This window comes from Venturia canescens, chromosome 2 (assembly GCF_019457755.1).
Source record: "Venturia canescens isolate UGA chromosome 2, ASM1945775v1, whole genome shotgun sequence".
NCBI lineage: Eukaryota > Metazoa > Arthropoda > Insecta > Hymenoptera > Ichneumonidae > Venturia > Venturia canescens.
The window spans coordinates 16,938,701-16,966,553 of record NC_057422.1 but is presented as its reverse complement, the minus strand read 5'-3'; the positions used below and the strand labels follow the sequence as shown (position 1 = coordinate 16,966,553).

The following is a 27,853-nucleotide window of genomic DNA, read 5'->3' as shown; positions in this document are numbered from 1 at the left end:
ATCCTTATTGGTTCCTGTCCAGTTGGAATAATATGTAAACTGAATATTTAGAAAAAAGAATGGATCTTTGGGGGTTTTGTTCATTTGAATAAAATTCCAAGAATCCTTCAATAAAAGTGTTTTAAAAATAAACATGGACATGGCAAGCATCGCTTTATATTGAGTCATTTTTTTTCTCATTTAATCAACACGATAAAACATTAGGTAAAAAGCGGTTCGTATAAATAACCTTGACGTTTTGAGGTTTCTTATATTCTGCGAGCGTAGTCGGTTGAAAATAATACGAAAACAATTAGCTTTTAGAGAGGTAGGTAAGTGTACAGTGTATACGATCCACTGGAGCGATAGTGGACTCTGAAGAGAGAAAGAAGTGAAAAGGGGTGGGAGGAAGTTCTCTCACCGCTTCTCGTACTGGCGGCGCGGCGTCAGCACCGTTGCTAACTCTGTTGCGCACCACGAGTTTTCGGACTACCGCGCGACGAGACGGTTCTCTCTCCGACATTTCTTACGAGCTCACGTTCTCAATTATCTTGAGTTGTGATGCATACGGAACTCTGCGACGTCGATTAATTTTTCATTAGCGTTACGAATGTGATCAGCACTACTATTCGATGTAATCAAAATCATTGCGTGTCATTTTTCATCGACACGCGACCCCTCGGGTTTCTCACTCCGTACAATTTCTCTCCCGACACTTGGAGTGTGTACGTGCTGCGGGCACGAGTGCAATGCAGTGAGATTGTTTCAAATTCGCGAACGCCGGAGATATAAATAGATTTACAGAGTGTCATTGACGAGTAACTAATTACAAACGTACTGTTAACGAATAATAATAAAAGACGCTAAAAAGCATGTTGTCGAAATAATGTTTGGGCTCTAAAGAGTCTCTGGATTACCAGGAAGTGAGAGGTAAGAGAAAAAGGGCTTTTTATTAAATTCATAGCCCTCTGTTATAGCAGTATATTTTCAATATAGAATTGTGTATTAAATTTATCAAGTGCATCGTAAGTTCAAAATTTTCTAATCGTAACATTTCACAAAGTACAATTGAACGAAACGAATTTTCTTCACAACACCGACATCTTGATAATTTATTATGACAATTATGAGTCAAATAAATTGACGAGCTGATTAACGCGAATAAAAAACACATTTTTTCTTGAACACGGTGCGGAACGTGAAATTATTATTAAAAGAGAATGAAAATATAATTTAATGAGTGAAAAATATATTTTTTGTAATCATATTAAATCTACTAGTAATATACGTTGTTTCGTCGTTCGAATTATTTTTCGAAGACGATTAATTTAAGTAACGCACCGTATAAATATATTTATCCCGCTAGTTTTTATTGCCCCGTAATTATACTTGAATAACGCGATAGTGCACGGTTTATTAATGGTTTTTCCGGTACATTACCGAAATTATACTCAAAGCATTATAAACCTATGGAAACCTAAAACTTTTTAAGCCCGTGATACTATCTAGAATTCTGTTACCGCAGTTGATTTTGAGGACAGAATAAATTTGTTCGAGGCACTGGTTTTTCAAAATTTATCTCCATTCATCAATCTTTCACGAAACCTAACGTTGTTTTCGGAAAGAAAAAAAAAATTAAAAACCAAAATTAAGAAAAAAAAATTGAGTGTTTTTTTATATCAATTTTTTTGATGATCCACAAGAAGGGAGAAAAGCACAGAAACACCGATATTGCTGGTATAACGAGCTGCTATACTGTGACCAAGATTTTTCCGTGTGACTTTGGTATCATCGGCCAGTAAATTAATACTGAGTTAGGATACGTTTGGTGTTTACTTTTCGCTGAATCAACAATCCAGTTCTCACTCTGCACGCCAGTGCAGAGTTTCTTTGGGCGATGAATTTTTTCATTCTTTTTCCAATTTTCGTATGCGGTTTCGAGCAACCCATTCGCTGTTCTAAAATGACTGTTAAAAAAATTGTAATTCTCCAATCTCGTTTTCTCCCTAATTTGCAATTCATAGTTTCGCAACCTACACAAATGATCTGTGAGAAAAAATACGTTTATTTCATCGGACTCCGACGTTGCTAACGTCAGCGTGATATTCCAAACAATAAAAACGGCTGTGAGCGACCCAAGCCAAAATTTTCAAGCTTTTCAATCCGAACGTAAAAAAACATCAAACAATACAATCGTTCACGGTGAATATTCGTTAAGATACCGAATCATTGCGGAACGAACGTACTTCTCGCAGTAGCCACGGGAAGAAAAAAAGTTTACCAACGTGAAATATCGGTCCTACGAAATTGGCTAGTACCGCGCCAAGAAACTTAACGTACGACATGAAAGTCTCATCTGGGATTTCAGGGCAGAGACAGTACCAACTGGATGGAAAAAGCACGTTTTGCTCGTAAAGTAGAAAAGAGAAAAGAAGAAAAGGTAACGCATGGGCTAGACTGAACGGAGACTGGCAAAGTGTCGCGTCTCGCTCGGTTCGATGTACACACCCGCTTCGCAGCGACGAGCGACGAGAGACGAGCGGCGAGCGGCAAACGTCCCTGATCGATCCTACGGCGAGCGTCCGGTCGCTCGCTAGTCCGCGACCAATGATCCAAACCGCTTACAAATCGACCTCGGCCCAGCATATAATATGGATGTACATTATAGACACGCGAAGATCGGTAGAGCCTTTACATGCAGGTCGTTGACCGGTCCTAGACCTTCGGTTCTGGTATTGCTTGCCTTAGCAAAGGAATCTGACGAAACGAATCAAACCAGATGCCGAATCTCCAACTGTTTTTATGCAGATTTCTCGAATCGTGCGCTGGCGAAGTTCGTCATTTTTAAATGAACCTCTGTTTTTTTTTTTTTTCCCCATTCTCGAATTCAGAATATTTCAGGTCAGAAAAAAAAATTTACTGCATTGAATTTGACGAATTTTCAACGAATGACGGATTAATAATTATTAATCCGTCATTCGCTCATTCATTATAATGAATGAGGGAATGAAAAAAAGTTTTTTCTCTTCCTCTGAACTTATTCGGGCCAAGTTTACTTTGAAGTATTACATTCGGGATTTTTGAACGTTCATTCGTGCAGTTTTTATGTTTCTTCCTTCCCTTTCGTCTTCGACTTGAATTACTGGTGGAAATCACGATCGATGGTTCAATTGTTCGAGGGAGAGAGAAAGACGCGCGAGTGTGCAGCGTTCGGTAGCTGAAGCTCGCGCGATTCTAGCTACGTAAGGGGAGGCTTTTTTGCCGAAAGGGGTCGCAGTTCCCAGTACTCTTAGGATTACTGCTCGTAATATCTCGGGACTGTTCGCGTGCTACGAAATGGCATAAGAATCGTTTTTTTTTCTCCTTTGAAAATTCTGTTTTTCGAGTCTTTGTGGATTCGAAATAATTTTCGACTCGTGACGTCTTGTCACTCTGTAATGAAATTTTACAACGTTTGCTTAAACTCTACAGAAATATGGAACGGAATAAAATGTTGAATCGTCACAAAATTTCTTAGCTCAACGACAACGCGATTTTCTCGACAATCGATTAACGTTCAGCGGCTCTGCGCCAGCCTGGGACTAACTTCGAGAAGCTCGTGCGTACGATCGTACGTTTGCGATTGTCCCTTGTCTAGGGAGGGTCGCCTCGAGCTAAGATTCGAGGGAAGTCGTGTACGTGGACGGAGAGAGTGCAAAAATCGAGGGCGACGGCGACGGATCTCGGTGCACCGAGAAAGCACTCCTCAGTACCTTTCTCCCCTTTTTCTTGCTTTCTCTCTCTCTCGATCTCATTTTTCGCTTCTTTCATAGAGGGAACTAAAAGCGTGTATCACTCAGAGTGGCACGTGGCTCATTCAGTTTTCGTTCTTTGTCTCGACATGCCGCGCACTTCATACCTTCGTGTACTGTTGTCGCATATACGTGTTATGAGTCATGTATCCATGCATTTAGCCAGAACCCTACGATGATATAAAGGGGGGGCTCTCAGTGCTCTTCATCACGTTCTTCTCCATGCGGGCAGCTCTTAAAAGGTCTTTTCGAAAGAAATATGCATGTACATGCCCCCTTTCTTTTCATATTTCTCTATTTTCATCTCTCTCGTTTTCTGTGTATGTTAATAGGGGAGACTGGGGCAAAATGGGGCACTTGAAAAAATTCCGTAATTTTCAGAACTCTGAGAAGCTTCCTATTGCTTGCCCTCCAACACTGAGAAAGGTAATGAATTTTTTTTTGCAATTTTGGAACAAAAAATCTTGGGAGACGATTAAGTAGTTCTTGAAAATTGGGGAAATGTTTTTTTTTTTTTTTTTTTCACAATTCCGATTCAGTGCAGCTTGGGTGCGTCTTTTAAAAAGGAACGGGAACGAAAAAAAATCGAAGTTTCTACAAAATTTCTACTTTCGATCGTTCATTATTTTTTCAAAATTTCTTCTTTTCCTTCCTTTTTTAAATGTTTTTTTGAACATTTTGAAAGCATTTTTTGTTTTTATTTTCTGGAAAAATATACCGGATTGTGCAAGAATGGAAAATAAAAATCATTTTCCCAGTCTTTTGGGCACCCCGTTTTCGCCTGGTCTTCCCTTAATATAAATCCGAACCCTGTGAAAAGCTTGACTGCTTACCAATTACGGTGAATTTTTCGCAAGATCGAATATTGTGACCGGAACTGTGTTTGTGGTTTTGTAGAATTTCGATATTTTGTTTTCTTACGAGAATACAAAAAAATTGAATATTCGATAATCGAGAAGTACAAATAAACAAGGAAATACTTGCTTTAAAAACGAAATAAACGAACGATGGAGAAGCACTGAACCGATTTCGATGAATCTTTCACGAGAAGATAACTCGTGATTCAACCAGCCCGTAAGCCGTTCAACTTTACGAACTTCTTTTAAATTATTAAAATGTAACGAATTCGTGGGAGAAAATATCGATATCCGGGCTCGTGAACTCGTCAATGATTGAGAAACGTCGATAGAAACAGCAACGAATTGTTGGGGCTCGGAGCTCCAAAAGGCTAAAGCCTTTTGCTGTTTCAAAAAGGAAGAATTTTAAAAATAAAGAATTCGAAAATTTCTCTATCTGCGATATTTCATGGATCAGTTTCTGCTTCGAGGATTTCGGTAGAAAAAAACCAAAGTTATGCTCCAAACGGAGAGAGACGGACCCATAAGCTCGAGGCTACGTATCACCTCGATATCTCGGCTCATTGACTCATATTTTATGATAACGATAGTATAATATTACACGGTAAAGATTAACAGATAAAAATACTAGGAGCATGTGCCTCTCTGAGCTCGTACAGAAACCACGAAATATTGTTAAATCATTGCATGATTGTTATTAATGTTACACTTGCCTTACAAATTTTTCGACAAATTGACAACCCCGAAAAAGGGATTCACAAAAATAAAAAATTTTTTCCCCCCTTCCAAGAATTGTCACGGATTTTCTTCCACTTGGTGAGTGAAAACTGTCTTCGAAGGCAAACACGAAAATTTTTCAGAACCGAGTCGAAAATAAAAGTCCAAAAAGTATTACGGATAGAGACGTTTGTAGAGGAAAATTGAAAAAATGCAGAAGATCGAAAATTGGTGGAGTCACGGCGAGGTAAAAGGGCCTGAAATTCTCAAACGAATGACTCGTGAATTATTGGACCAACTGTGTTTTGTAGGGGCATGAAAACATCGTTATAATTTTGATGCCATTAAAAGTGACACTGAAACAGAAAATCTCAAGGCTCTCTTCAAATTTGCATCGGTAGTCTAGAAATCGTAGTCGCCCACATTTTTTGAAAAGTTATTGATCTCTTGCGTTTTTTACAGGTGAAAATCTCCGTGGAAAGGATTAATTTTGGAAATCTTATGGAGGATAGACGACGAGCATCATCGTGGCGCTACAGTTGGGAGTGTGGCAAAAAGCCGGCAAGAGGCAAAAGCTATGACGTTGCCGGTGTCTAGCTACGAAGCTCTTCTCGTTCAAGTTCGCGAGCTCACGCACGAAACAATATTGTTGCAACGACAGTTATCCTCGGATCTTTACAACAACACCGAACCCACTGATCTCAATCACAATTTCAAGCATTTTCATAACAATTACTCACAAGCTGAGCAAAACGGTGAGCAAAGAGAAATATTCCAAGTTATCGTACTCGAAGGAGTGCTCTCTCGAAGCATTTCTCGGTCGGGTATGCACTGAGAAAACAATCATGGCAATGAAAAGATCATAAACATGATTAAACGAATAAAAATGACGCTCAGGTTTGCAGCGTTGGAGTCCAACGAAATTATGTAAAAAAGCTCTCCAATAATTCCAGTAATTTTCCAATTTCGTTCCCTGCCAAATTTGCAATTCGTAGGTTTTCAAACTGCACCGAAATTTCGTGAAATAAAAAATTGGTTAATGACAAATGTTTTTTTTTCGTTCGTTTCATTGGACTCCGACGTTGCAAAGTTCAGTGTCGTCGAATAAAATAGTTTAGATCAAACTGCAGATTCATTCACTCCGAAAACATTGCAGTTGAATGAAGAAAACTCTTGCAATAACGTCAATTGCTATTGAATCAACAATTTTTTTTTCTCGGTGTGTATGAGACTGTATTTTCTTAAATGTTCAGCGACATTTGGACAATAAATATTTGTGGCTTTACGATTTTTTTGCTGAGACTGAAGTCGAATATGCCAAAAGAGTTTCATGTTTTAATTTCAAATTTAGTTTCCTCTCAATAGAATACTCAGAAGAAGAATATTAATTTTTCAAACTCTTTCATCATATTTAAAGTCTTGTTATTAATATTTTTTCTGTACAAAATTGCTGCTGATTTTTTGGTTTTCACAGAATCTTCAAATCGATAATGTTTTGTCTTTGTCTATCGATATTTTTCGACCGTTGAATTTTAGAGTCCATCGATTGACCAAAATATTCCACGTAAAACAGGAATTTGGCAAAACTACAAAAGTAATTGGAATCATGAACTTTGGTCTCGTGGAACAATCGTCGCAACCGGTTCAGCGATTTCTGATTGAAAAGCAGCCAAACTTTTTCAGCGAGCAGAGAAGACACAGAGAAGAGAGAAAATCGTTATTCATATCTCTTGAGAGTACACTCAAACCATGCACACGTCTGGATCATCGACCCATTGGACTGACGAATACTCAACAATTTTTAGTTTCTTTTCTCGCCCAATCGTTTAGCGAGATCTACATGGGAGATTTTGTGATCGATGTGCCAGACCGATTTTTATTCTGAATTTGCTTTGTGTTGAGAGACGCCAGGCTCTATTTTCACTCGGAGAAACGAGATTGGCGTCTGGCCCTCTTGTACATTTCTGCCATATCGATACTCCTTTTCCTCAGCCCTGCTCGCTTTCAGCCTGATTTAACTATTTTACGGGTACGATCGCCCCTGCAAAAATATCGAGCATCATCCTCTTCCTCCCCCTTTGCATCCTCGCTGTATTTGTCTGGCTCCACTTTTTGGTACTACACGCGTCTGGGAGAGCCTGCTCTCTCCCTTTCTCTCTCTCTCTCTCTCTCTCTTTTGCTTGCGTTACGAACCGTGTCATCGAGCAACGGCGAGAGAGACCGTTTGGAACTTTGCCATCTTGGATTGCCGACGCCAAATCCAAAACTGAGTGCATATATACGAGCCTGCATAACGCTGCACGAGCTCTCTTCCCCAGGGCTCCTACATTCGAAAGACAAACGTAAACGAAACAAAACAAACTTGTAAGAATGTAATTGAATGATTTAAAGGACGATAAAGAACGATTAGAGTTCGTTGGGGGAGAATCAAATGGAGTTGGGACTCTCGGAGATCATGCTCATTCTCAAAATCGAGAAATTAACTCGTAGACAGCGCACTGCAAATTTGCACCGACGAAAATTTCAAGTGTCTAGAACATCAAAATTCCTTTCTTCAATTTCCCCGTTTTTATATAATAAAACTTGATTTTTCCATTTTTTTAATAACTCTGATCGATTACTAAGGAATTGTTACCCCTAAAAAGTCTCGTAAGATTAATTCCATAGATTCGTGTATGAAATAAAACGTTTTGAAAAGTCGAGGTACAAATTTGCACCAGTGCGGTGAGTGTGTAACCTTAAAGGGAGCGTGGTGTCTACGGGTTAATTCAAACAAATTTGTAAACGTTTGAGGAAATATGCAAATCCATGGCACACCGTTTTGCTAGCGATTACCAACGTTTTTATCCTTGAATGAGAATAAAATATTTCAACTAAAATTAATAACCGTCGAGACCATTTCAAATTGGTGCAGGATAAATTTCATGTCTGGGCACAATATCGATTTGCTATCCAGAAAGAAGGTTACAGGAAATGTGGAATTGATTTTATTTCTGAACAGAATCTCAATTCGAGAAAATATTATCGAGAAATCAAATCATCCTTAAAATTGGGAGTATCTCAAATTTCAATAAAAGCGTAAAATTCTCTACATTATTTTCATCACTGAAATTGGTGTGCTCGAAATTATTGACTACTAAAAATTTTCGAGTACTTCAAATTATGGACGCAATTATGATTAATCACTCCAATTATGAATTCGAGGAAAAAATTATCTCCCGTGGGTGCGAGAATTAGCTGTAAATTTTGAAAGTGAAATTTTTCCACACCGTTGATCGAAATAATCAGAATGTCAGTCCATTTTTGGCATCGCCCTGCGTGGGCTGACAGAGTCTTTTTTTAATCAATCAAACTGTGTCAAAGAAATTTGATTTCGAAAATTCCAAATGAGGTTAGGTGACTGATCCATACTCTTGATATTTACTGACTGCATTATTAACAAAGTTAATTCGTGTCAACAAGAAAAACTCGTGGCATAGAAACCAAAATCATTAAATTCACAATTAAAAAAAAAAAACAAAAAATCAAGTTTGAAAATCCTGAAAAAAAATGTAAGCCCACTTGAATAGATCGTCAAAAAAGCAATCAATAGCTGGACATTCGAAGTAAAGCTTGAAGAACTAGTGGACCGATAATAATAAAGAAGTCCAGGGATAGGAAAAAACATTTGCAAACTTGGAGCAAACGCAAAAAAATCGTGATTTAGATTGATCCGGGCCTATCGGTAGTTTTTCTCATTTAAAAAACTTTTACGTATTTATGAATTTTCTATCTCGTCGACTAGTAAATCATGAAAGTATAAAGTTCCAATTATAAAATTCGATGTTCGGATTTAGTCGAACGAAGCAGGGGTTTGATTTCGATTTCGATGTTTGATTATTCGAGGTTATAATTCGAGGAATACTTATTCTCCGATGCTGAAATATGAATTGATCGTTTCAACGATCGTCAAACGCTACTAGCGATTTGCGTCTTTGAAACGAGTTATTTTTGTACTCGATTAAACGGTTATGGAGTTTATCAGTGAGTTTTTCGGTCGACGGCCAACCGATTTTTTTTTTTTTTGCGAGAAAACATTTTGATTAACAGCACATGTGGTTTTGATTACAGGAAAGGTGCTGTACGATAACCTTATCCAGCGGTGCGATACGAACGTTGAAATCGATCAAAGAAACCTAATCGATCGAAAGTGAGTAATCATGAAATTTTGACAGTCTACCGATAAGCCGAAGTCCATTTCTCTTCCTTTCTCTTTTTCCTCTAATCAGTTTCTGCCTCACTGAAACCGTGAATTAAATTTAGTAAATACTTTTTATTTTATTACTCTCTACTCAATTTTTTCTTCGGTTCATTTCATTTTCCTGTTATTTTATTCTGATCCTACGATTTCTGGTAATTTTTTCGTTCGCACGATGGTTAATGTTCGTGACGATGAATCGTTGAATAATAAAAGCGCAGTACATGCATTGAACGGGATTCGAGAATAAATATTACAAAAAGTGCATTTGCTCTACGCCAAGCTAACAATAAGATGTAAATTTAACGAACGTTTTTGTCTTTTCTTCTTTCGATTTTTCTAACACCTTTTCGTCCTTTGGTTTTCAGCGAGTTGGCGCTTCATTCCCGTTTCAAGCCACACTTTGGACACGTCCAGGAGAGCTTCAGTACCGGAGAACTGACGGCTCGCCTAATCGCTTGGAAAAATAAAACTCATCGGTACTCGTTCGCAGCTGAAGTAAGTGAGACTTGTTTAAGTCTTCCATTGAGTCAGCGCCAAAGAAGTCTATATTTTCCCAACACCGGTTACCGCTGAATGATCATTGGTTTTCAAGTATAATCAATTACCGTTGCTCGTTTGAGGAGCTCCGGAAGAGGATTCTATCGTTTCGAGCAAAGCTCCAACTTCGAAAGCAGTATTTCGTCGAAAACAGCAAAAAAAGCCTGCACGCTCGGTCGATCGCGAGAAAACTATTTTCGTTGATTAATAACTAAATAATTAATAAACCAGACGAATTATTGACTCGTCCCCATTGCAATCGAGTACTCGCACAGTACCAGTTTTCCCCTAACTTTCCAACGTTTTTTCTCACTATTTCACTCGGTAAAACTCATCGATCCGTGGCTCGGAGCATTTCGCCCTGCCAAGCAGGATTTTTGTCCATTTAATTTCTCAAAAATCGTGTAGACCGTCGAATCAGAATTTCGACAGCACATCCACCGTGCGTCGAGGAATATTGCCCTAAAATGTAACTCAGTCCTAAGCTCCTCCGGAGGAAGGACTTCTGTGACAGATAGCTCGAGTAGATTCTCAAGATTGGAATCGAACTGATTAGTGAGACGAACTCGGAGACACCCTGTAGAGTTTAGCGGCATAGAGGAGCGGTATAATGCGGTCGAGGGGTGTGCAGAGTGAATACGCGCGGGGGTGATCGGAGGAGAGGAAGGGAGAGAGGGCTGTGCGACGAAGAGATAGAAAAAGAGAGGAGATAACGGCGGAGAGGGCGAGGGAGAGATAGAACGCCGAGTGCAGAGTGAGTCAGTGTGGATGGCGCTCAGCAGCCGTGCAGCAAGAAGGAGAGACTGCGGGAGTTGGCGAAGCAGTCACAGGCCAGCTGTTCTCCTTCGCATATCCTCTATTCCGCTACGTCAATTTTCTTTCTCCACTTTAACCGTAGAATCAACACTCGTTGTCGGGCTGGCTACTTTTCCAATTTCTGTACATCGGTCTCCTCGTTACACACAGAAAATGAGATTTGAACGAGTCTCGGAAAGCGTCGAAACGTCTTCGTCGACTCTCCTCACCATTTTCGATAGTCAGAGATCTTTATCCGGCTCGGTTATTTTCTTCGACGTGCTTTGACCATCGTTTTAAACGGAATTGGATTATTTGGCCGGAGTGAGACGTAGCAGTGCCGGTAAAGTAGGAAATCGAGCGGGGTCTCGTGCGCGGGTGATCGCCGCCGAAGAAAATAAACAAAGCGAGGAAAAGCGGCGGTTTTTCAAAGCCCCTTTTACTCTCGTCAACCAAAATAGTAACCGAATCGAGAGATCGAGCGACTTCGATCTCCCCTCCGAGTCGTTGTTCCTCTTTCCTTCTCGTCACGATTAAAGAGATTTGAATAACTTCAGAGTTTCAAGTTCTACTGAAAAAGCTTGAACGAAGAATGACACCGATCGTACACCCGAGCCCCGAGCATTGTGTTTCGAGAACGTCGTCATCCACGAGCGTGTTTATAGGTGTGTAACGTCCGGTTTGTGTGCGCGCGTACATTTTAATGTATGAAAACGTGGGTGCCGGACTGTGGCCGTATAAACCGCATACGTTGCGTGAGCGAACGTCTCTTATTTTTCTCTTTTATTATTTCTTTTAATGCGCGCGGTAATTCAATGTTCAGTACGGTTGCTGAAGGCGTCGCGTTACTCGCCAACTTTCATGATCAATAATGTTTTCGTAATTTGATGAGTGCGATTCAAAGTTTTGGCGAATCCAACGAAAATATGGCGTAAGCGCTTCGGCGCATTCGAGCGTTACGTAAATCTTAATATTTCGTGTCGCATCCGCATTGTGCGAAGAATCATTCTATAATGAGCTTTTGTGCAGTCACTCCCTCGTCACACTATCGTGGGCTCTTTAAAACGATGCTTTCTCAATACACGAATTTTTTAGACGCTTCAATCAACTGTCGACTTTACATTTCATACAATTTCAAACTCGATTCAATCGCTCCAACGTAACGACACTCTTTCAACAGTTCTCATTACTTATTAGCAATTTCTGAATGCCGGAAAATGGCTCAATCTTTTTTTAGAACTCGGTCAATCTCTCGAACGATCGTTCCAACGGCGGAATTTTAAATGGAAACAATGGTCTCATGTTCTCACAAACATTGAGAATTTTCCGTGCCCCCCGTGAAAATGAAAAATAGACACCAATGAAATGCAATTCTGTCGTAATCGTAATCGAGTTTTTTTCGTTGAAACGGCACGAAAGATCGTTTATTTTGGGTGTGCGACCCACAAAAAAGGTCTGATTCGTTACTCCAGTCGAAATAACAAAAAAAATGTTTAATTCAATGGCCAAAAGATTATTTCTTCGTGTACCGACGATTTAAATTGGGATTAATTGAAAAAATTAATTTTTTTCAATTCATCCCAGTGTTTAAATTGAAATGAAATTTAATTGATTCGTATAAAAAGTAATTTAATATAAATAAAATGATTCAAATTTGAATATGAAAATATTGATTTTCTTTAATTAAAATAAAAAAGTTTTTTTAATAGTAAATAAAAAATATTGGTTCCTTCAAAATTAAATATTGAGAAAAAAATTGAATTGAAAAAAAAAATTTTGTTCAATTAAACGCTGAGCGTCGGATGGGCGTAAAATAGGAAATTGGTAATGAAATAAGAATTGTGAGGGAAAGAGGGAATAACGAGGAAGGGGAGTACAGAACTCGGATGAGGGATGATGACGAAAGGAGGCTGGGAGAGCCTTTGAAAATCTTTGCTTCGGCGTCTGCGCGTTGAGAGCGTGCCGTTGTAAGTTAGCGAATCAATCCGATCGGGCGAACCGTGTACGAGCCCTCGCGAAATCCAGACATCTCTGGAAATGGAGGGTGCGAGTGTCTGACTCGGAGACAATGACGACGTTGTGAGCGTCCAAAATATTATCCGCGTTCGCGAGTGTTTATCAGCGTTCCGAGCTGATCGGAAATGAGGATGAAGTTGCCTCGTGTTCGCCGTTGAAACGAAAGTGAAAAGACATTTGAAAGATGCCGGGAAAAAGACGGGATCTCGGCTCGCATTTTGGCACGATTCCGGTCGCTAAAAACTCGACGATTCTTCATGCTGACAAATCCGCGCCGAACAAAGACCAAAATCGCGAGCGCCATGTTGCAACTTCCTCCATACCGTTACCAAAGAACACCCAATTTACGAATGTCGATTACAATCAAAAGATCGACAGCAAGTTTGCAAAAACGGAAAAAAATCGCTTGAGACTCGTGCTACGAAGCAACGACAAGCAACCGAACGAGGACGACGAAGATCCCTTCATCGCTCCTGCCAATGACAGAGGTCAACGGAAATCTCTTGTTTTTACCCGTGACAGCCCATTCAACGGCCACCCGACCAATAAAACGATACCTCGTTATCTTACGAAATATTCCGAAGCTTCGAGAAACGTCGATCGAAAGGTGACGGTTGATTTAAACATCATTCATTGCTACCTTAATTCCCCACGATTCATCTTCTCTCCTCGTGCCTCTTTTCCATATTTTTTCCGACGTCTCAACGAAGCGATCTTCAAAAACCTTCGTCATTGTCGAAATGCACCCCGAACGAAAAAAATACTCGCTGCATGTCAGTAAATGAATTTTCTAAGTGAAACGAATCGAAGATAAAAATGAAATACTGAAACGAAACAAAGCAGAGTCAGTATTTGTGGAGCGATCCTCTAAATCTGACACTTTCAATCGAGTCTAATGTTACTTGGATCTCCAACCTGTTTCACCTCTCTCTTTTCTCACTTTATTTGTACGCAAAAGCGCGAAAGTTGTGAATTTCAGCGGGTACGACCTCCTTAAATGTAACCAGCATCCAATTTCACTCGCGCCCGCTTTACCTTCTCGTGCAGCACACAGACCCGCATATTATATTATTATCATTAGTTTTCTGATTTTATCATATTATACGTACGAGTACACTGTACGTCCATTTTAATGTGTGTCTGCATTCACGCGACGAGGGGCCCAGGATTCTCGTATTTCTCGTCGTCTTGTCCACGACCTTTCCAATGTACGAAAACACAAAAGTTCAAGGTCAAATCAAAGTTTTTAAAAGTTCGATCGAGAAAATAATCCCCTTAAAAACGTGACCCCCCCTCCCCCGAAAAATAACGGAAGAACGGAAGGAAAGTTTTAAAAACGCATCAACACGTTTGCGAAACGTTCAAATCAACAATTCATTTATCTTTTAAAACATTGGAAAGTTGTCGACAACGATCTTGTGAAAAATGATTTATTGAATGCAACTTTTATTTCTCTCCACAATCTTGAATCTCGGATCTTTATACGAGCGAATATGATATTCTATAGAAAGGTAATCGTTTTCAAAAATGTTAATTAACGCCAAATTAGTTATGCCCACGAGCGCCACAAGTTTTTCTTTTTTTCAACACAGTGTGTAGTTATCCTGCATGCTCGTTCCACCCGGAAGAATTTCCGAACAACTTTGTAATGTTCATTCCTCAAAAATCAAAATACAAAGTCAAGATTGTAGATGTTACATTTTATGGAAGTGTAAAAACTTTTAAATCTCTCTCAATCCTCGAAGAAAAGTGGTCAAAATACTCGTCGTTTACTGAAAGTCTTTAGTATGTGTACATTTGTGAACGATAATGAAAAAACGAAATTTTGTAGAAACGTGTCGGAGTTGTCACGTAAAATGTGAAATTTTCGTCCTTTTTTGGAAAGTACACACAATTTTGTTTTTTTTAATTGACAGAATTAGTCCGAAAAATACCTTGGCAAGGTCACTACCTTAATTACAGTAACATTATTAGTCGTCCAGTTTTGATACGCAGATTCTATCGCAATTTTCGAAACATCGAAAGAAATAATCGAAATGAAATCTACGTAAATTTTGCATGAAAATAATCCAATCATTGAAAATTGAAGTAATTTGAAATTTAGTTTAATTCGTTAAAATAAAAACAATTTTCCGACGGTCGTTGACGACGTAAAGAGATTCGGTTGCGTTTGAGAAATACCAGGAAACCTTCCAGTTTAGCAGGAAATAATTTGTTTTGTTCGAAACATTTTTCCAAAGACATTTACCTTCATTCTGAATATCTGAGAGCATCGAATTAGTCAACAGAACAGAGAAAAGGGTTCTTAGGCATTTCGAGGAAGCGAACGCCGACACCACGAAAGCTTTCGGTTTCGCTAAAATCGTTTTTTTGCCCATCACGATTCTTGGAAAAAAAGTGTTTATTTATGTTGTCAAAATCAGGAGGAAAGGTTGGAAAGTGGGAAGCAAACGTTTACGATCAACCCCGAGTCAAGCAGTGGCACCTCTCTCGCGAGTGTCGGACGCGTCGGCGTGGAAGTCAGTGGTACGACATTGTTACACTCTTGGGGCACAACAACAGCAGCACCATCAGCGGCACAACCACCACCACCACCACCACTAATATCATCGACAAATACGAGAGAGGGTCGTACAATTGTACGCCCGTACTACGCCGCGGGAGATCCGCCCCTGAGCCCCGGCGAACTTAATACGACCGAGCTACAGTCTGCATCTACCATCCGACTCTGTCCAACATCTGAAACATCCTCACTTCCGAGGTCGATAGAAACTCGTGACAGCTTTCGAGAACGATGTCACAATTCGAGACCGAATTATCGGAATCATCGCGTCTCGTATCCTCATAAAGGTCATGATTTGGACACGATGGACGGGAGTGGCGAGAATATGCCAAATTCTGGCACTCCGAGTCCTGAGGTAAGACAATAAATACTTGGTGTGTTTTCATATCTACGAATTCCAAATAAAAATGTCTTTGGTGTTTTATCTGTGCGTGCGTCTAGAATCCACAACACACAATGCTTGTTTGATTCTTGTGTTCTTTACCGAATTCCTGACAGCGTTTATGGTTTGTTTATCCAAATTTTGTTTTTATTCTTTTGTTTATTTTCCAATATTTTCTTTCAATTGCGATTTGCTCATACAGTTGCAAAACTACGTTCGAAAATCTACGCGTACACGCGTAGAAAACTCATGTTGCTGGTTTTTTAAAACCGATGCTTCATTATCTCTATTTTTAGACAGATGTAGATATTTTTATAGCCATGTATTTTTACTTTCTTTCTTTTTCGTGTTATTTATACTTTTTTCAATCATTTTCGAATACTCTTTCTGTTATCTTTGATAGAATTTCGAGACGAGCTTTTTTAGTGTTTTTATTATTCCTCATCATCAACGTCGTATCCTTATTTTCCATATATTTTTATTCACTTTCATCGAGTTTTTAGAATTTTTTGATTTCCCAATAGTATGAAAATATAATTTGGAATTAATAAGTTTTCGAAACCAAACCCTGTGGCATAACCCTCCCGAAAAGTGAGATCACGCAGAGGGCAAATTTAGCGAGACAAGATTGTCCGTAGGGTGGCGCGCGTACAAATCCCGAGCGTCCATGATATCACCCGTGCCGCGTATTGATTTTCCCGTATATACACTTGTTCCATTCTTTTACCTATCTTTTTTCGAACGCTTTCTCCGCGTAAACCGTTTAAACGCTCATGCAGCACTATTGGGCATTTAAAATCCAGAGCTCGACAACTGACACCTCGCGTTTCGGTGACTTCCAAATCGCTTGTAGGTTATTTGTTTATCCGGCGAATTTGTGAATCATGAATTCAAAGTGTGTTTAGGCGTTGTGTCACTCGTGTTATTGAGGTCCGTGAGTATTACAGTGAAGAAGCGAATTTTCAATTTTATTCCATCATATCTACGGTTTCATGTACAATGTGAAAAACCCGTTTACGATCGAGTTTTGTACTGTTGAACATTTCGAAAAATCGTAGTTTATTGAATGGAGACGCGATTTGATTTTTTACTTTGTCCTCTGAATTCTTACAAATAGAAACATGTCCAATCGTTTACACAAATTTTAGAAATTATCCTTTTTATTTTCTTTCAATGAATCACTTTAGTTATTTTTGCTTTCGATCCCATAATGTTTTTGGTCATAAAATTGGTTCCTCACAGATAAGCAGAGACATGTCATCTCATAATTCTTTCCATTTTTTATAACAAATGGAATAACAAAATTGAAGAATTTAGGAGGTTAACGAAAACATGATTTATTTGATATTTATCTAGAGTTTAAATCAAACTCGCCTAAATTTTTAATTTGAAAATTTGTAGAATATAAATTTGCATATATTTTTTAGAAAAGTTTCACAAGGTATTGAGTTTCCCATTGAAGCAATGGAATGAAGCTGCTTCATATTAATTGAAAACTCATTTATATTTTGATTTTTGGTGCAGAAAATGTAGTCTAAATCGTTCTACAATCCAAAGGTTTTGCACATGGCCGATAATAATGAAAAAGAATCTTTTTTGGGTTTGATTAAGGACAATGTGAATTTCAGTACTATGATAATATAGGAATTTCATTGAAATGTGGAAAACTTACATGGGTTTCTATATATTATTTAAGCTCTATCCAAGAGACGGCAAGGGCTTCAACGAGGATGGCAGCAGCGACGAGGATAGCAAACACGACAATAGATCACAAACTTATAGATTGTCATCCCTGTATCATGGTACATGGCCAGTCAAGAGGGATCTTTCGGCAGATCAACAAATGAGTCTTCCCGGTCCTCCGAGCAGCTCCGCAGGGAATCAACAAAATGTAGGTTTTTTTCATAGCCTTCTACCATCAGTACATAGAACTCTACCATACCTTATCTGCTCGGTGTTTTGATAAAAATTTTAAAGATATCGAAATAGAAAAATGTTTTTTTGCTTTAATCCGATAAACGAAAAGTGTAATTTTTTCTATTACTGCAACTCTCGCAGAATAAAAATTCGTCACTATTTGTTAATTTGTTTGTAAAATAATGCGAATATGTTAAACTTTTGTGTTTCAGGATATGGCGAGCGTGATGAGTTTCTCGTCGAGTACGGGCGTGAGCAGTAGCTCAGGTGGGATTCACGGTCATCGTCGTTTAGGTGCCAAAGTCGATGTGGTGTACAGTTTGTTGGGAATGCTCGGGAGTAGCGAGGGTCGCGAGGACATGAGTGCGACGTTGTTGGCGATGAGTAATTCGATCGACAGTTGTTTGGTGATGAGACAATCAGGATGTTTGCCACTGTTGGTACAACTGATCCACGCGCCGGGTCAGGATCACGATACGAGAGAACGAGCATCGAGAGCGTTGCACAACGTCATACATGCGAGGAGCGACGAAAAAGTGGGGAGAAGAGAGGCAAGAGTATTGAGGTTGTTGGAACAGGTGCGAGATTATTGTCAAGCGCTTCGAGCATCTTTGGAAACGGTGCGTCCACCGGATGATCTTGAAAGACATCCTGGGCCGACGATAGCGGCTCTGATGAAACTGTCATTCGACGAAGCTCACCGTCACGCGATGTGTCAACTGGGTGGTCTCCACGCGATTTCTGAGCTCATCGAGATGGACCATGCGTCGCATGGTAGCGGATCGGACGACCCCAGTTGCATAACGCTGCGAAGATACGCCGGTATGGCATTGACTAATTTAACGTTCGGCGATGGTAACAACAAAGCGTTGTTGTGCTCCTTCAGGGCTTTCATGAAAGCTCTCGTATCCCAACTACAGAGCCTGAGCGACGATTTGCGTCAAGTTACCGCGAGCGTACTACGAAATTTATCCTGGAGGGCTGACAGCAGTAGCAAACAAACCCTGCGCGAAGTTGGGGCTGTAACTGGTCTCATGAGAGCCGCGATGGAAGGAAGAAAAGAATCAACTTTAAAGTCCATACTCTCAGCCCTCTGGAACCTCTCGGCTCATTGCAGCACCAATAAAGTTGATATATGCGCGGTTGAAGGAGCTCTTGCTTTTCTCGTTGACATGCTGAGTTACGAAGCACCATCGAAAACTCTCTCAATTGTCGAAAACGCCGGTGGCATATTGCGCAACGTTTCGAGCCACATTGCCGTCAGAGAAGATTATCGTAAGATCGTAAGGGAACGCGATTGTCTTCAAGTACTTTTGCGACAATTACGATCACCAAGTTTAACCGTCGTGAGCAATGCTTGCGGTGCTCTGTGGAATTTATCTGCTCGATGTCCTCACGATCAACGGCTATTGTGGGACCTCGGCGCTGTACCGATGCTAAGAAGTCTCGTTCATTCCAAACACAAAATGATTTCCATGGGATCGAGCGCTGCTTTGAAGAATCTTCTGAGTGCCAGACCCGCCGGTAGTAATCTTGTTCATCTGGATTCGACAGCTCGGGGCCTTGGCTTACCTACTCTGCCGAGCCTCGTGGCTCGTCGCCAGCGAGCTCTTGAACAAGAAATTGATCAAAATCTCGCTGAAACTTGCGACAACATCGAGCCAAGCACTTCACCAATCAACAAAGACGATAAATTCTCCTTCAAAGTCGATCAGAGCTTCGTCGACGTTGCACAGCGTTCGAGCAGATCTTATCAAACTTGTCACAATCAATCGTTACTCTCAGGCTCGAAGTACAGCGCGGTACCCAGAAGCGATAGTCGCGAATCAATGCGTTCCGTAACGAGTACTCATTCCGATACGATTTTCGAGAGACTCAATCGACACGTTACCAATGGCACTCCAGCCGAATCGCAAATCAAGCAACAATCGTCGTCCCTTCATTCGGCCGTTGCATTCAACACTCCCGGCTATCCGGACACTTCCAACAAAACTAATCAGGCTGACAAAAAGTACGCTTTACGCTACAAAAATTCCATTGTCGAGAGGCTCAGGCCAACTGAGTTGGGGGTGAGTGAAATCGGGGATTTGAGGTGCACAACTTCGACCATGTCGTGGGCCACTGGACCCGACCAGGAAAGCGCTTGTTCACAAACTCTCATGCATTCCTCCCACGAGGATAACTTGTCTCCGATGAGTTTGAGCAAATTGTCCATCGGCCCGAGCAAACCCGAAACGTCCAAGAGATCCGACGATCCTTCTGTCCGGAACACCCGAGCCGAATCCAAATATTCGTCGGTCAAATCCCCCATCGGCAAATTAACGTTTGCTACGAGCTTAGCCGAAACTACTCCGCTGTGCGAAAAAACCAGCGAAAAACGATCACCTACTTTTGGACGCACCTCGGAAATCGATCCTTTTGACGTTTATGCCGAAACTGATCTCGACGAACCCACTAATTATAGCCTTCGGTATGCCGAAAGAAATTCTGATGAGGATGAGAAGCATAGCAACGATTACCTCCCCGAAAGAGAGCAGCATTATTGTCCCGAAGGAATTCCCTACGAAGCTTCTCTCCCTCCATTTGGTGCTGCCTCGGATATTCTTCCCCGTGAACATTCATTCCAAATAAAATTAATGCACCCGGAATCGGAATCGCACAAGAAAGACTTACAAACTTCACCGATTCATGCCGCGAACGATGCATCCAAATTCCCATTGGACGGTCGTTTTCAACGCCCCGTCGACAGAGAGCCAAGGTATCGATTACAAATTTTAAATGATCTTCAGACTGAACACAAATCGTTTCATTCCAAATTCCTTGATTTTTGTTTTTGACAATATTTTTCTTACTCGTCAGTGATGCCCTGAGGAATTCTGACCCCTCGGAAGAGGAAGGATCACGAAGCAACGAAGATACAGCTAACACCGCGCGGCTCAATTCTCTAGTCTTGAACGACGAACAAAAAATAATTAGCGATTCGTTGCCAAATGAATCTACGATAACAACGACCGGAATCCGAAATGATGCAAGGGACGTGGAAACTTATTCTGCCTCTGCTTTAAATGGCCGTTCTGTAGAGGATGACGACGATGACGATGAGGATTTACTGGCTGCTTGTATTCACATCGGGATGCAAAACAACAGGTACCTGCGTTTTTTTTTATCTTCCTGTTTTTCTAACACCACCAAATCGTGTTCAAATTTTTCCGAGAACTTTTATTTCATAATGAATCACGATTTTGGCTCGTATTTTTTTGTGAAAAACGAGGAATCGGAAAATAGAAATTTCATTAATGAATAATAGAAAAAGTGACTATTCGCGAACGATTTCCTTTCAAACGTTGAGTTGATCATTTTTTTCATGAGGCATTTTTCAGACTTTGTGCGAAGCGCCAAGTACTGAGATTTGTTCGGGGTAGAGGTCGCGTGAATATTTGTGTCCTTCCTAATTTTCGCTTCATGTTTCCTGTCTTGACACTCGGAAGTATTGAGAAAAATATTGCTTCCAGGCACAGACGGTCTTTCGGTAGAAACAGCCTGGAGAAGACTCCTTCGCCGGAAAGTAATTTGGCCCGATATCAAACAAGAACGGCATTGAACCAAGTGGAGACTTCAGGATCCACCGAAGACAGCGATCGTGTGGCGCAGTCCGATTCTTCGATATTCAATATAAAAATGTCATCCGGCCAGTGGAGCGAGGGTCGTCAAGGGGAGTTTGTGGAGAACGGATACGCTTCGTTCGAAGACAATTTTAACGTGGCTAAAGAAGACGATAAAATAACAGTACAATATGAAAAACTTCAGGAATATTCATGCGACCAAAGAGAGGGATCGAATATCGGTTATTCGAGCGAAGACGTAGCAGGAAATAACGAAGCATCTGAGAAACCAACGGTCCGTCAGACCCGAGCCAATTCGGTGGAAGATAATCTCGCACATGATGAAATTTCGAATGACGTCACAGGACATTCGGACTCTGGTTCGAATCGGGAAACTCGAGATTCAGAAAGTATGGAATCGTTCGATTCAGTTGAAAGGTCGGAGCAGGCTCTTTTGCAATTGTGCATAAAGCCAGGCGTCTCGAACACCGAGGCGATTCCTATGAGCGAGGAGAATATGTCGGATGACGTTGATACGGTCGGGGGTCCTGATTTCAAGGTGATCAAAGATGTTTCTACGGTGTGTACGACAGTGACGTCTGCACGACACTACGAAGACGAATCTCCTAAAAATGTTAAATCATCGCGTGGAAAAAGCGACGAGGGTAAAAACGTCGAGGACGAATACAGGCGGCAAAGAGACCCGGACGCCATGATCGCGTCGCTGGATCGTTTGACAGCGACACTCGTTCAACAAACCGAAGCGATGCGCGAGCGCGAATCATCCACGATGAGGCAGAGCGTTTTGAGTGACACTTGGACGGAAGATTCACCAAACGAGGGATCCTATCCCAGCATCAGCGTGAGTGCTCCTTTCGTTGCCTCTTTCAAAAGTGACATCGACGAGGAACCTTCGGGGATAGAAGAAATGGTTAATCAACGAGAATCCGATAAAATGGAATCGTCGATGACGAATTCAAAGATTATTGAGCGCGAAGCGATTCGACTGGCGGAAGCGGTAAGCGCCGAAGCGTCGCGTCAATCCATGGATCGTGGACCGAGCAGTGGTTCCACTTCACAAGACCTTGAAACTGTGAGGGCTCCCTCGATGGAAAATCTTGTTTCGTTAACTACCAGTTACATGGGGATGTTCGAGCAACGCGACTCCTCCATGGATCACCGCGATCGTTCTCAGTCCCATTCGCTGTCTCCCCTGCGATCGAAAAACCTTCATGAGCCACGAAACAGAAAGAAATCTCTTCCCGTTGGTGTAATGGCGAAACGTGCTCTCGGACACGGTATGAGCAACGTTGCCGGGAGCCTAGAAAGTCTTCTGAACGATTGTAGCCTCGGCACCCATTCACAATTGGAAAACGTTATGCCACCTTCTTTGATGGATGAACTTTTGGACAACGGTGACATGGAGAACAGCATGTTGAGCGTCGCAAGTATAACTTCCGAAATAGCCGACTCCAAAGATCACGATTCCAACAGCTTAATCGCCGCCAACGATTCCATCTTCGATCTCGTTCAACCTGTCGCCAATGTTCTTTCCATGACGTGTATGAAATACGCGATGCATCACAGCGCAAACGACAGCATAAGCGAATGTTTGGAGAACATAAATCCACCCTCGTTGTTGAATGAAGTGAGTGATATGGACGATTCGACCATGGATGCCAATACCGAAACCATGTGCAGTGAGACTCTTTGCATCGACGCGGAGTTTCGCGCTGAACAAGTACCTCGTTCGATTGTCGTCGAGCAACTGAACGATTCGGACAACGACACCGATGAGGTTGGAACATCAATCAATACGGAATCCTGTTACAGTAGCTCCGCGGAATCCACGCCGAAGAAACGTCCCCACAAGAGCTACTTGACACCCAAACAAAAGAGACAATTGGCCAAAGAAAGATTCAAAACTTATACCATAGCTGCTGAGTTCGTTAAAAAAGAAGAAGACGAAAGACGAAAGTGCGAGCAAACCGATACGGGAACTTTTAAAATCCCTCGACGAAAATGTTCGCCCTTTTCGAAGCTCACTCCGAAACAACGGAGGCAAGAAGACCCAGCGAGATTTCAAACTCAAGTCGTGACCAATCCTTTGCCTGACTTTGTTAACAAAGAACCCGAAGAGCCACAGTTCTCCTCCAATTCGTCCATTCCAACGATGACAAATCTCTGTGGTAGTAAAACTTACAGGAAAAAACGAGGGGATAAAGAAGGCGAAACTCATTACCAAACACTAATAATGAATGAGCCTCCAGCTGCTGAGGATTCAGAAGCTCAGACGAGGGTTCCCGAAGATATTCAAAACATCGGCTGTGAAGCGATGCAAACCATGCTGCAACGGAATGCTGACATAGTTTTGCACACGCTCAACGAAACCAGCAAAGTCGCTGATATTAACAACGAAGAGGCGATGATGTTGGACTGTGAAACACTGAGTCTCGTTTCGAACGATTCCGAATCCGAGCAAACCTCGCGAATGCGCCAAGCTGTTTCCGGTGGACTTACCAAGAGGTTCATGACGAGTTGTGCGCAAAGAGCAGCGAATCAACGGCCTCCGGTATATCGCCAGGAAGAGGCAGCAACGCCTGTTGAAAATGATGCTCAAACGGACGAGGAAAAGTTTGAAAAACCTAAAGAAACGTCAAAAGTCAGTGATTCGGAGAGCGACGACAATTTGTCTTGCGACGTTGAGGAACAAGTGCAGGAATCAAAGAGACCTAGAATCGTTAAACCTGGTGCAGTTAGTAGGGACCGCAGCGCAGATTCGGAGACCGCTGACAAATCTGAGCCCGGAAGTCCAAAAGGCATTCGAGGCAGACGGAAGGCTCTTTATTCGACACCGAACACACGTAGAGTTACGCCTCACTCGTCACCTCTGAAGCAAACGAGCAATCCGACGGGCATTCCGATCGGGCGAAGCAACACTTCGCCCGTTGTTAGAGCAACGAGAGCTACGACGCTTCGACAAAACACCAATGTCTTTGTGAACACCAGCAAGGAAACAGCGAGAGCAAATTTCGTTCAAAAGATTCCGCAAGCATCGAACGCGGACAAACGTTCGAGAAACGCGGCTCTCTCGAAGCGAAGTTCCATACCGCAACGTGGATCGAGTTGTACTTCTACTAAATTCGTAAAGCGGCACAGCACGCCACCCGGTTGCAGTGGACCGCAAAAAGAAACGAAAAATGAATTACCACCGACAAAGCCATTGGAAAGACAAGGAACCTTTACGAAGGACGAGCCCGAAGTTGAGAACGCACGGACCGTAGTTCCCTGTTTTTCTCCTACAAAATCGAAGATCGCCAAGCCCACGAGAGGTTCGCCCGTTCGCGCAAATCCAGCGGCCGGAAAATCGAAAATTCTCGTACGAACTCAGGAGACTCAGCAGCAATCAAAAATAACGAAATGCTCGAGTTCCGAAAGAATTCAGTCGTCACGAGTATCACCGTCTCGCGCAGGTGGAAAAAACGTCGCGACGGTTGAGCCTGCTGTGTCCAGTAGATTCGAACAAACCAACGTTCAGTCAACGCCCACCGAAGCTGGACGCATAGCACCGAGGCGCATAGCAACCCTCGGTCAAAGGTCCAGCAGCAATTCCAGCATCGTTTCGTCGCCGACGACCCCTCTGTCGGGCCGCAAAATACCAAAGGAGGCCGCGAGTAAAATAGCGAGTCTCTGGAAGAAGGTGGAAGACAGCAAAGCCAAGCAGAGGTTTGAGAAGCCTGACACGAGACAGTGGATTACAGCGGAAACGAGTGGAACGACAGAGTCCCGGGAAGCTTCGACCGTGACACGGAAGCCACCGGCATTCCGAATGTTTCGTAGTTCAACGTTCGAAGGCGTCCCCCAGGAATGCACGGGGGCGGCGACCGCGGCTGCAGTGAGGTCCGAAAAACTCACGAGGAACGTCGAGACCCCCGGGAGTACATCGAAGTACCGGAATTCCTGCGATCTTTCGGGAATGACACCGGCCGATGCACCTTGCAAGATTCCCATCAAGTTCTCGGACAAAAGAACCGGCAAAGAGACACCGGTTGGCTACGGTACGATCGTACTGAGAAAACAACGCAGCGTCGATTCCAGCGCGACCACCGAAGTTGATGGTACGAAAAGGCTGTCGCGATTAGGATCCTTCATCCGTGTTGATGCCCCCGAAGTAGACCCAACATCCGGTCAATCACATACCGATGAACAAACTGTTCGAACACCTGTTTCAGCGATCGTTCCACCATTCAACTACAACCCTCGACAGACGGTATCATCCTTACCAACAAAAACGAGACAAAGCGAGGACGGTGATATTTACGAGTTTCCAGGAAAAATAGTTACGAGTTCGGCTAAAGTAACGACGGTTTGAAGTCACGAGGAACCCTGACAACGATCACCATATCATTGTTCAGCGTTACCTTTCATCATTATTACACACGCCGAACAATAATCCCCAATCGTTTAATTTACATTGCTTTTCATTGTTCTTCGATCGATTATTCCAGGCTAGTCATGTAACGTCCAATTGTAATTATTCCGCTTGTTTCAAATACTTTCGAATCACCCGGGCGATCAGTGTCGCTTACATACCATTAGCATTTAATTAATGGGTCGAAATATCACAATGTCTCAATTAAGATCTCATCAAGGTCGGTTTCCTACGACACGATATAATTCACCGTTACAAGAAATATTGCCTCGCGAGTCCGTGTTCTCGCAATGAAAGAAAGAACAAAGTGCGCGTCGAGAGTCTCAGCCAACCATTGAAAAGTTTTTGTTTTTTTTTTTCCAATGTTTCAAGACTCAACTTTTAACTTTTTCGATTATTTCTCAACTTAAACGCAAGTCACGCAGATCACGCAAAATTTACGTTAACACGAAGTTCGCAAATTGCAACAAAATTTTCATACAAAATATAACAAGGCCCAATCCGACGGATGAAAACACTTTGCAGTGTTTTCATCGGTCGTCTGTCCACGTGTACATAATTATTAGAAAGACAGCACCAATTTTCTTGCGATCGGAAGTTCGCATCGTTGAAAAACAAATATTTCTCCTTTATTTTGGAGCATTCAATATTTATTTGCTCAATTAAGATGAAAACAATGATTATCATGATTTTAGATTCTGAAAAATAAAACTGCAGACAAATATTAAGCAGTTTGAAAAACGATATATTAATCAATGATAAAAAAAATCATTTGTAGCTTTTTGATGATGCCAACTTCAATACCACGAATTATTACGAGATCGAGGTTTTAAAAGTCCATGAAAAGTTGAAAGACATTAAGCACGGTTGGTTATTTTTTTGAGTGTATAAATATAGTTGTTTGATATTACGAAAGTTTTTCGCATGACGTAATAACTTTGGGCAATAGTGGAACAAGTTATAAAAATGATGTACATGGGGCTGACTTGGACTCTTCCCTGATTGAGCTATCACGGTTGTCATCCGTTCGAGACAAGAACTCTATTTACTTTTCGAAGACTGATAGTAAAACAATGCGAAGAGAATAAAAGAAAAAACGGTAATAATAAATTTGGAAATGTAGTTGGACGAAAAAGTCGATCACGAGCGACACAAGTTAAATTATCATAGAACGATGAATATACGTTCATGGACCTGCATTATCGGTCTACGTTGTATGGAGGTGATAGGGAGAAGAAAAAAAATGATACGACGAGCAAAGGAGTAAAAGATTTATAAGCATTACCTTAAGTTTCTAGTCTACATGCAAATTTACCGGCAACATAGCGACTATTTTCAACGTATATAAACCCCTTGAACGCGTACACCGGTTATAAGGTGAAAATGAACAAATGAATAATAAAATATTTACGCTGGTTGCTAAATCACTGAATCGAAAGCACGGACCAGAATCGTAAGATTTTTCTTGGAAATTTATAAATGGTTGCTTACCGAATATATTTCTTTAAGGGTTATTCTTATGATATGAGGACTAGCCCTGTTTCTAATTTTCTTCACGCTGCCATATGCGCTTTCGTGTCTCTCCTTCTGCAGCGAACAAAGTTCGCCGTTCCAATCCGAAGGAGACTTCAATCGCTCCATGACACGAAACACGTACATTTCGTATTCATTTTCTTCCTCGAAATAAACGTAAAATTTCGACTTTCGGTCCCCTCTTCCAGTTCGGGTTGATTCAATTTAATCCTTCCAACTTGGATCATGCACGGGGATCGTTTTTTTCCTTAACAACTGCTTTCTCGATTCTTGCTTGTCTCTTATTTGGTCCGTGTTAGGATTAAAAGTTCTCGTAATATAAACTTTGTAATAGTCTCTATCAATATACTTCAAGACTAAGTGTATTATTTTTTGTGTTGAACCTGTAGAAGTTTGTGCGACGACTATGATGAGTTGTATATTATTGAAATCTGATACAATAAAATTTATAGCAAATAAACTTAATTTCGAAACAAATTTCACCTCTTCTAT

The 27,853-nt window shown here is 41.4% G+C and overlaps 1 protein-coding gene across 6 annotated transcripts; it reads left to right on the top strand.

Moving 5' to 3' along the window:
• Positions 1-485: 485 nt before the first annotated feature.
• On the top strand, positions 486-27,838 carry LOC122406888 (uncharacterized). Of its 6 annotated transcripts, XM_043412692.1 has the most exons (9): positions 486-909; positions 5,807-6,099; positions 9,455-9,533; positions 9,950-10,079; positions 15,356-15,850; positions 17,574-17,768; positions 18,007-20,552; positions 20,654-20,941; positions 21,307-27,838. In XM_043412692.1, the coding sequence occupies exons 2-9, from the start codon at positions 5,922-5,924 to the stop codon at positions 25,766-25,768; spliced, it is 8,373 nt and encodes a 2,790-aa protein (XP_043268627.1). In that variant the 5' UTR covers positions 486-909; positions 5,807-5,921; the 3' UTR covers positions 25,769-27,838. The 6 variants fall into 6 exon arrangements, with proteins under 6 accessions (XP_043268627.1, XP_043268624.1, XP_043268626.1 ...); XM_043412689.1 differs by lacking the exons at positions 486-909; positions 5,807-6,099; positions 9,455-9,533; positions 9,950-10,079 and adding exons at positions 10,903-11,581; positions 12,154-12,369; positions 12,796-13,539; XM_043412691.1 differs by lacking the exons at positions 486-909; positions 5,807-6,099; positions 9,455-9,533; positions 9,950-10,079 and adding exons at positions 10,903-11,259; positions 12,796-13,539.
• Positions 27,839-27,853: the final 15 nt, after the last annotated feature.

What these genes read in the sequence shown, in the direction of transcription:
- LOC122406888 (XM_043412691.1), top strand. Translation starts at nt 13,117, where the DNA reads ATGCCGGGAAAAAGACGGGATCTCGGCTCGCATTTTGGCACGATTCCG. An exon ending in CGAGAAACGTCGATCGAAAG is followed by an intron (nt 13,540 to 15,355) that starts GTGACGGTTGAT and finishes TGTCAAAATCAG; the next exon opens with GAGGAAAGGTTGGAAAGTGG. An exon ending in CCGCAGGGAATCAACAAAAT is followed by an intron (nt 17,769 to 18,006) that starts GTAGGTTTTTTT and finishes TTTGTGTTTCAG; the next exon opens with GATATGGCGAGCGTGATGAG.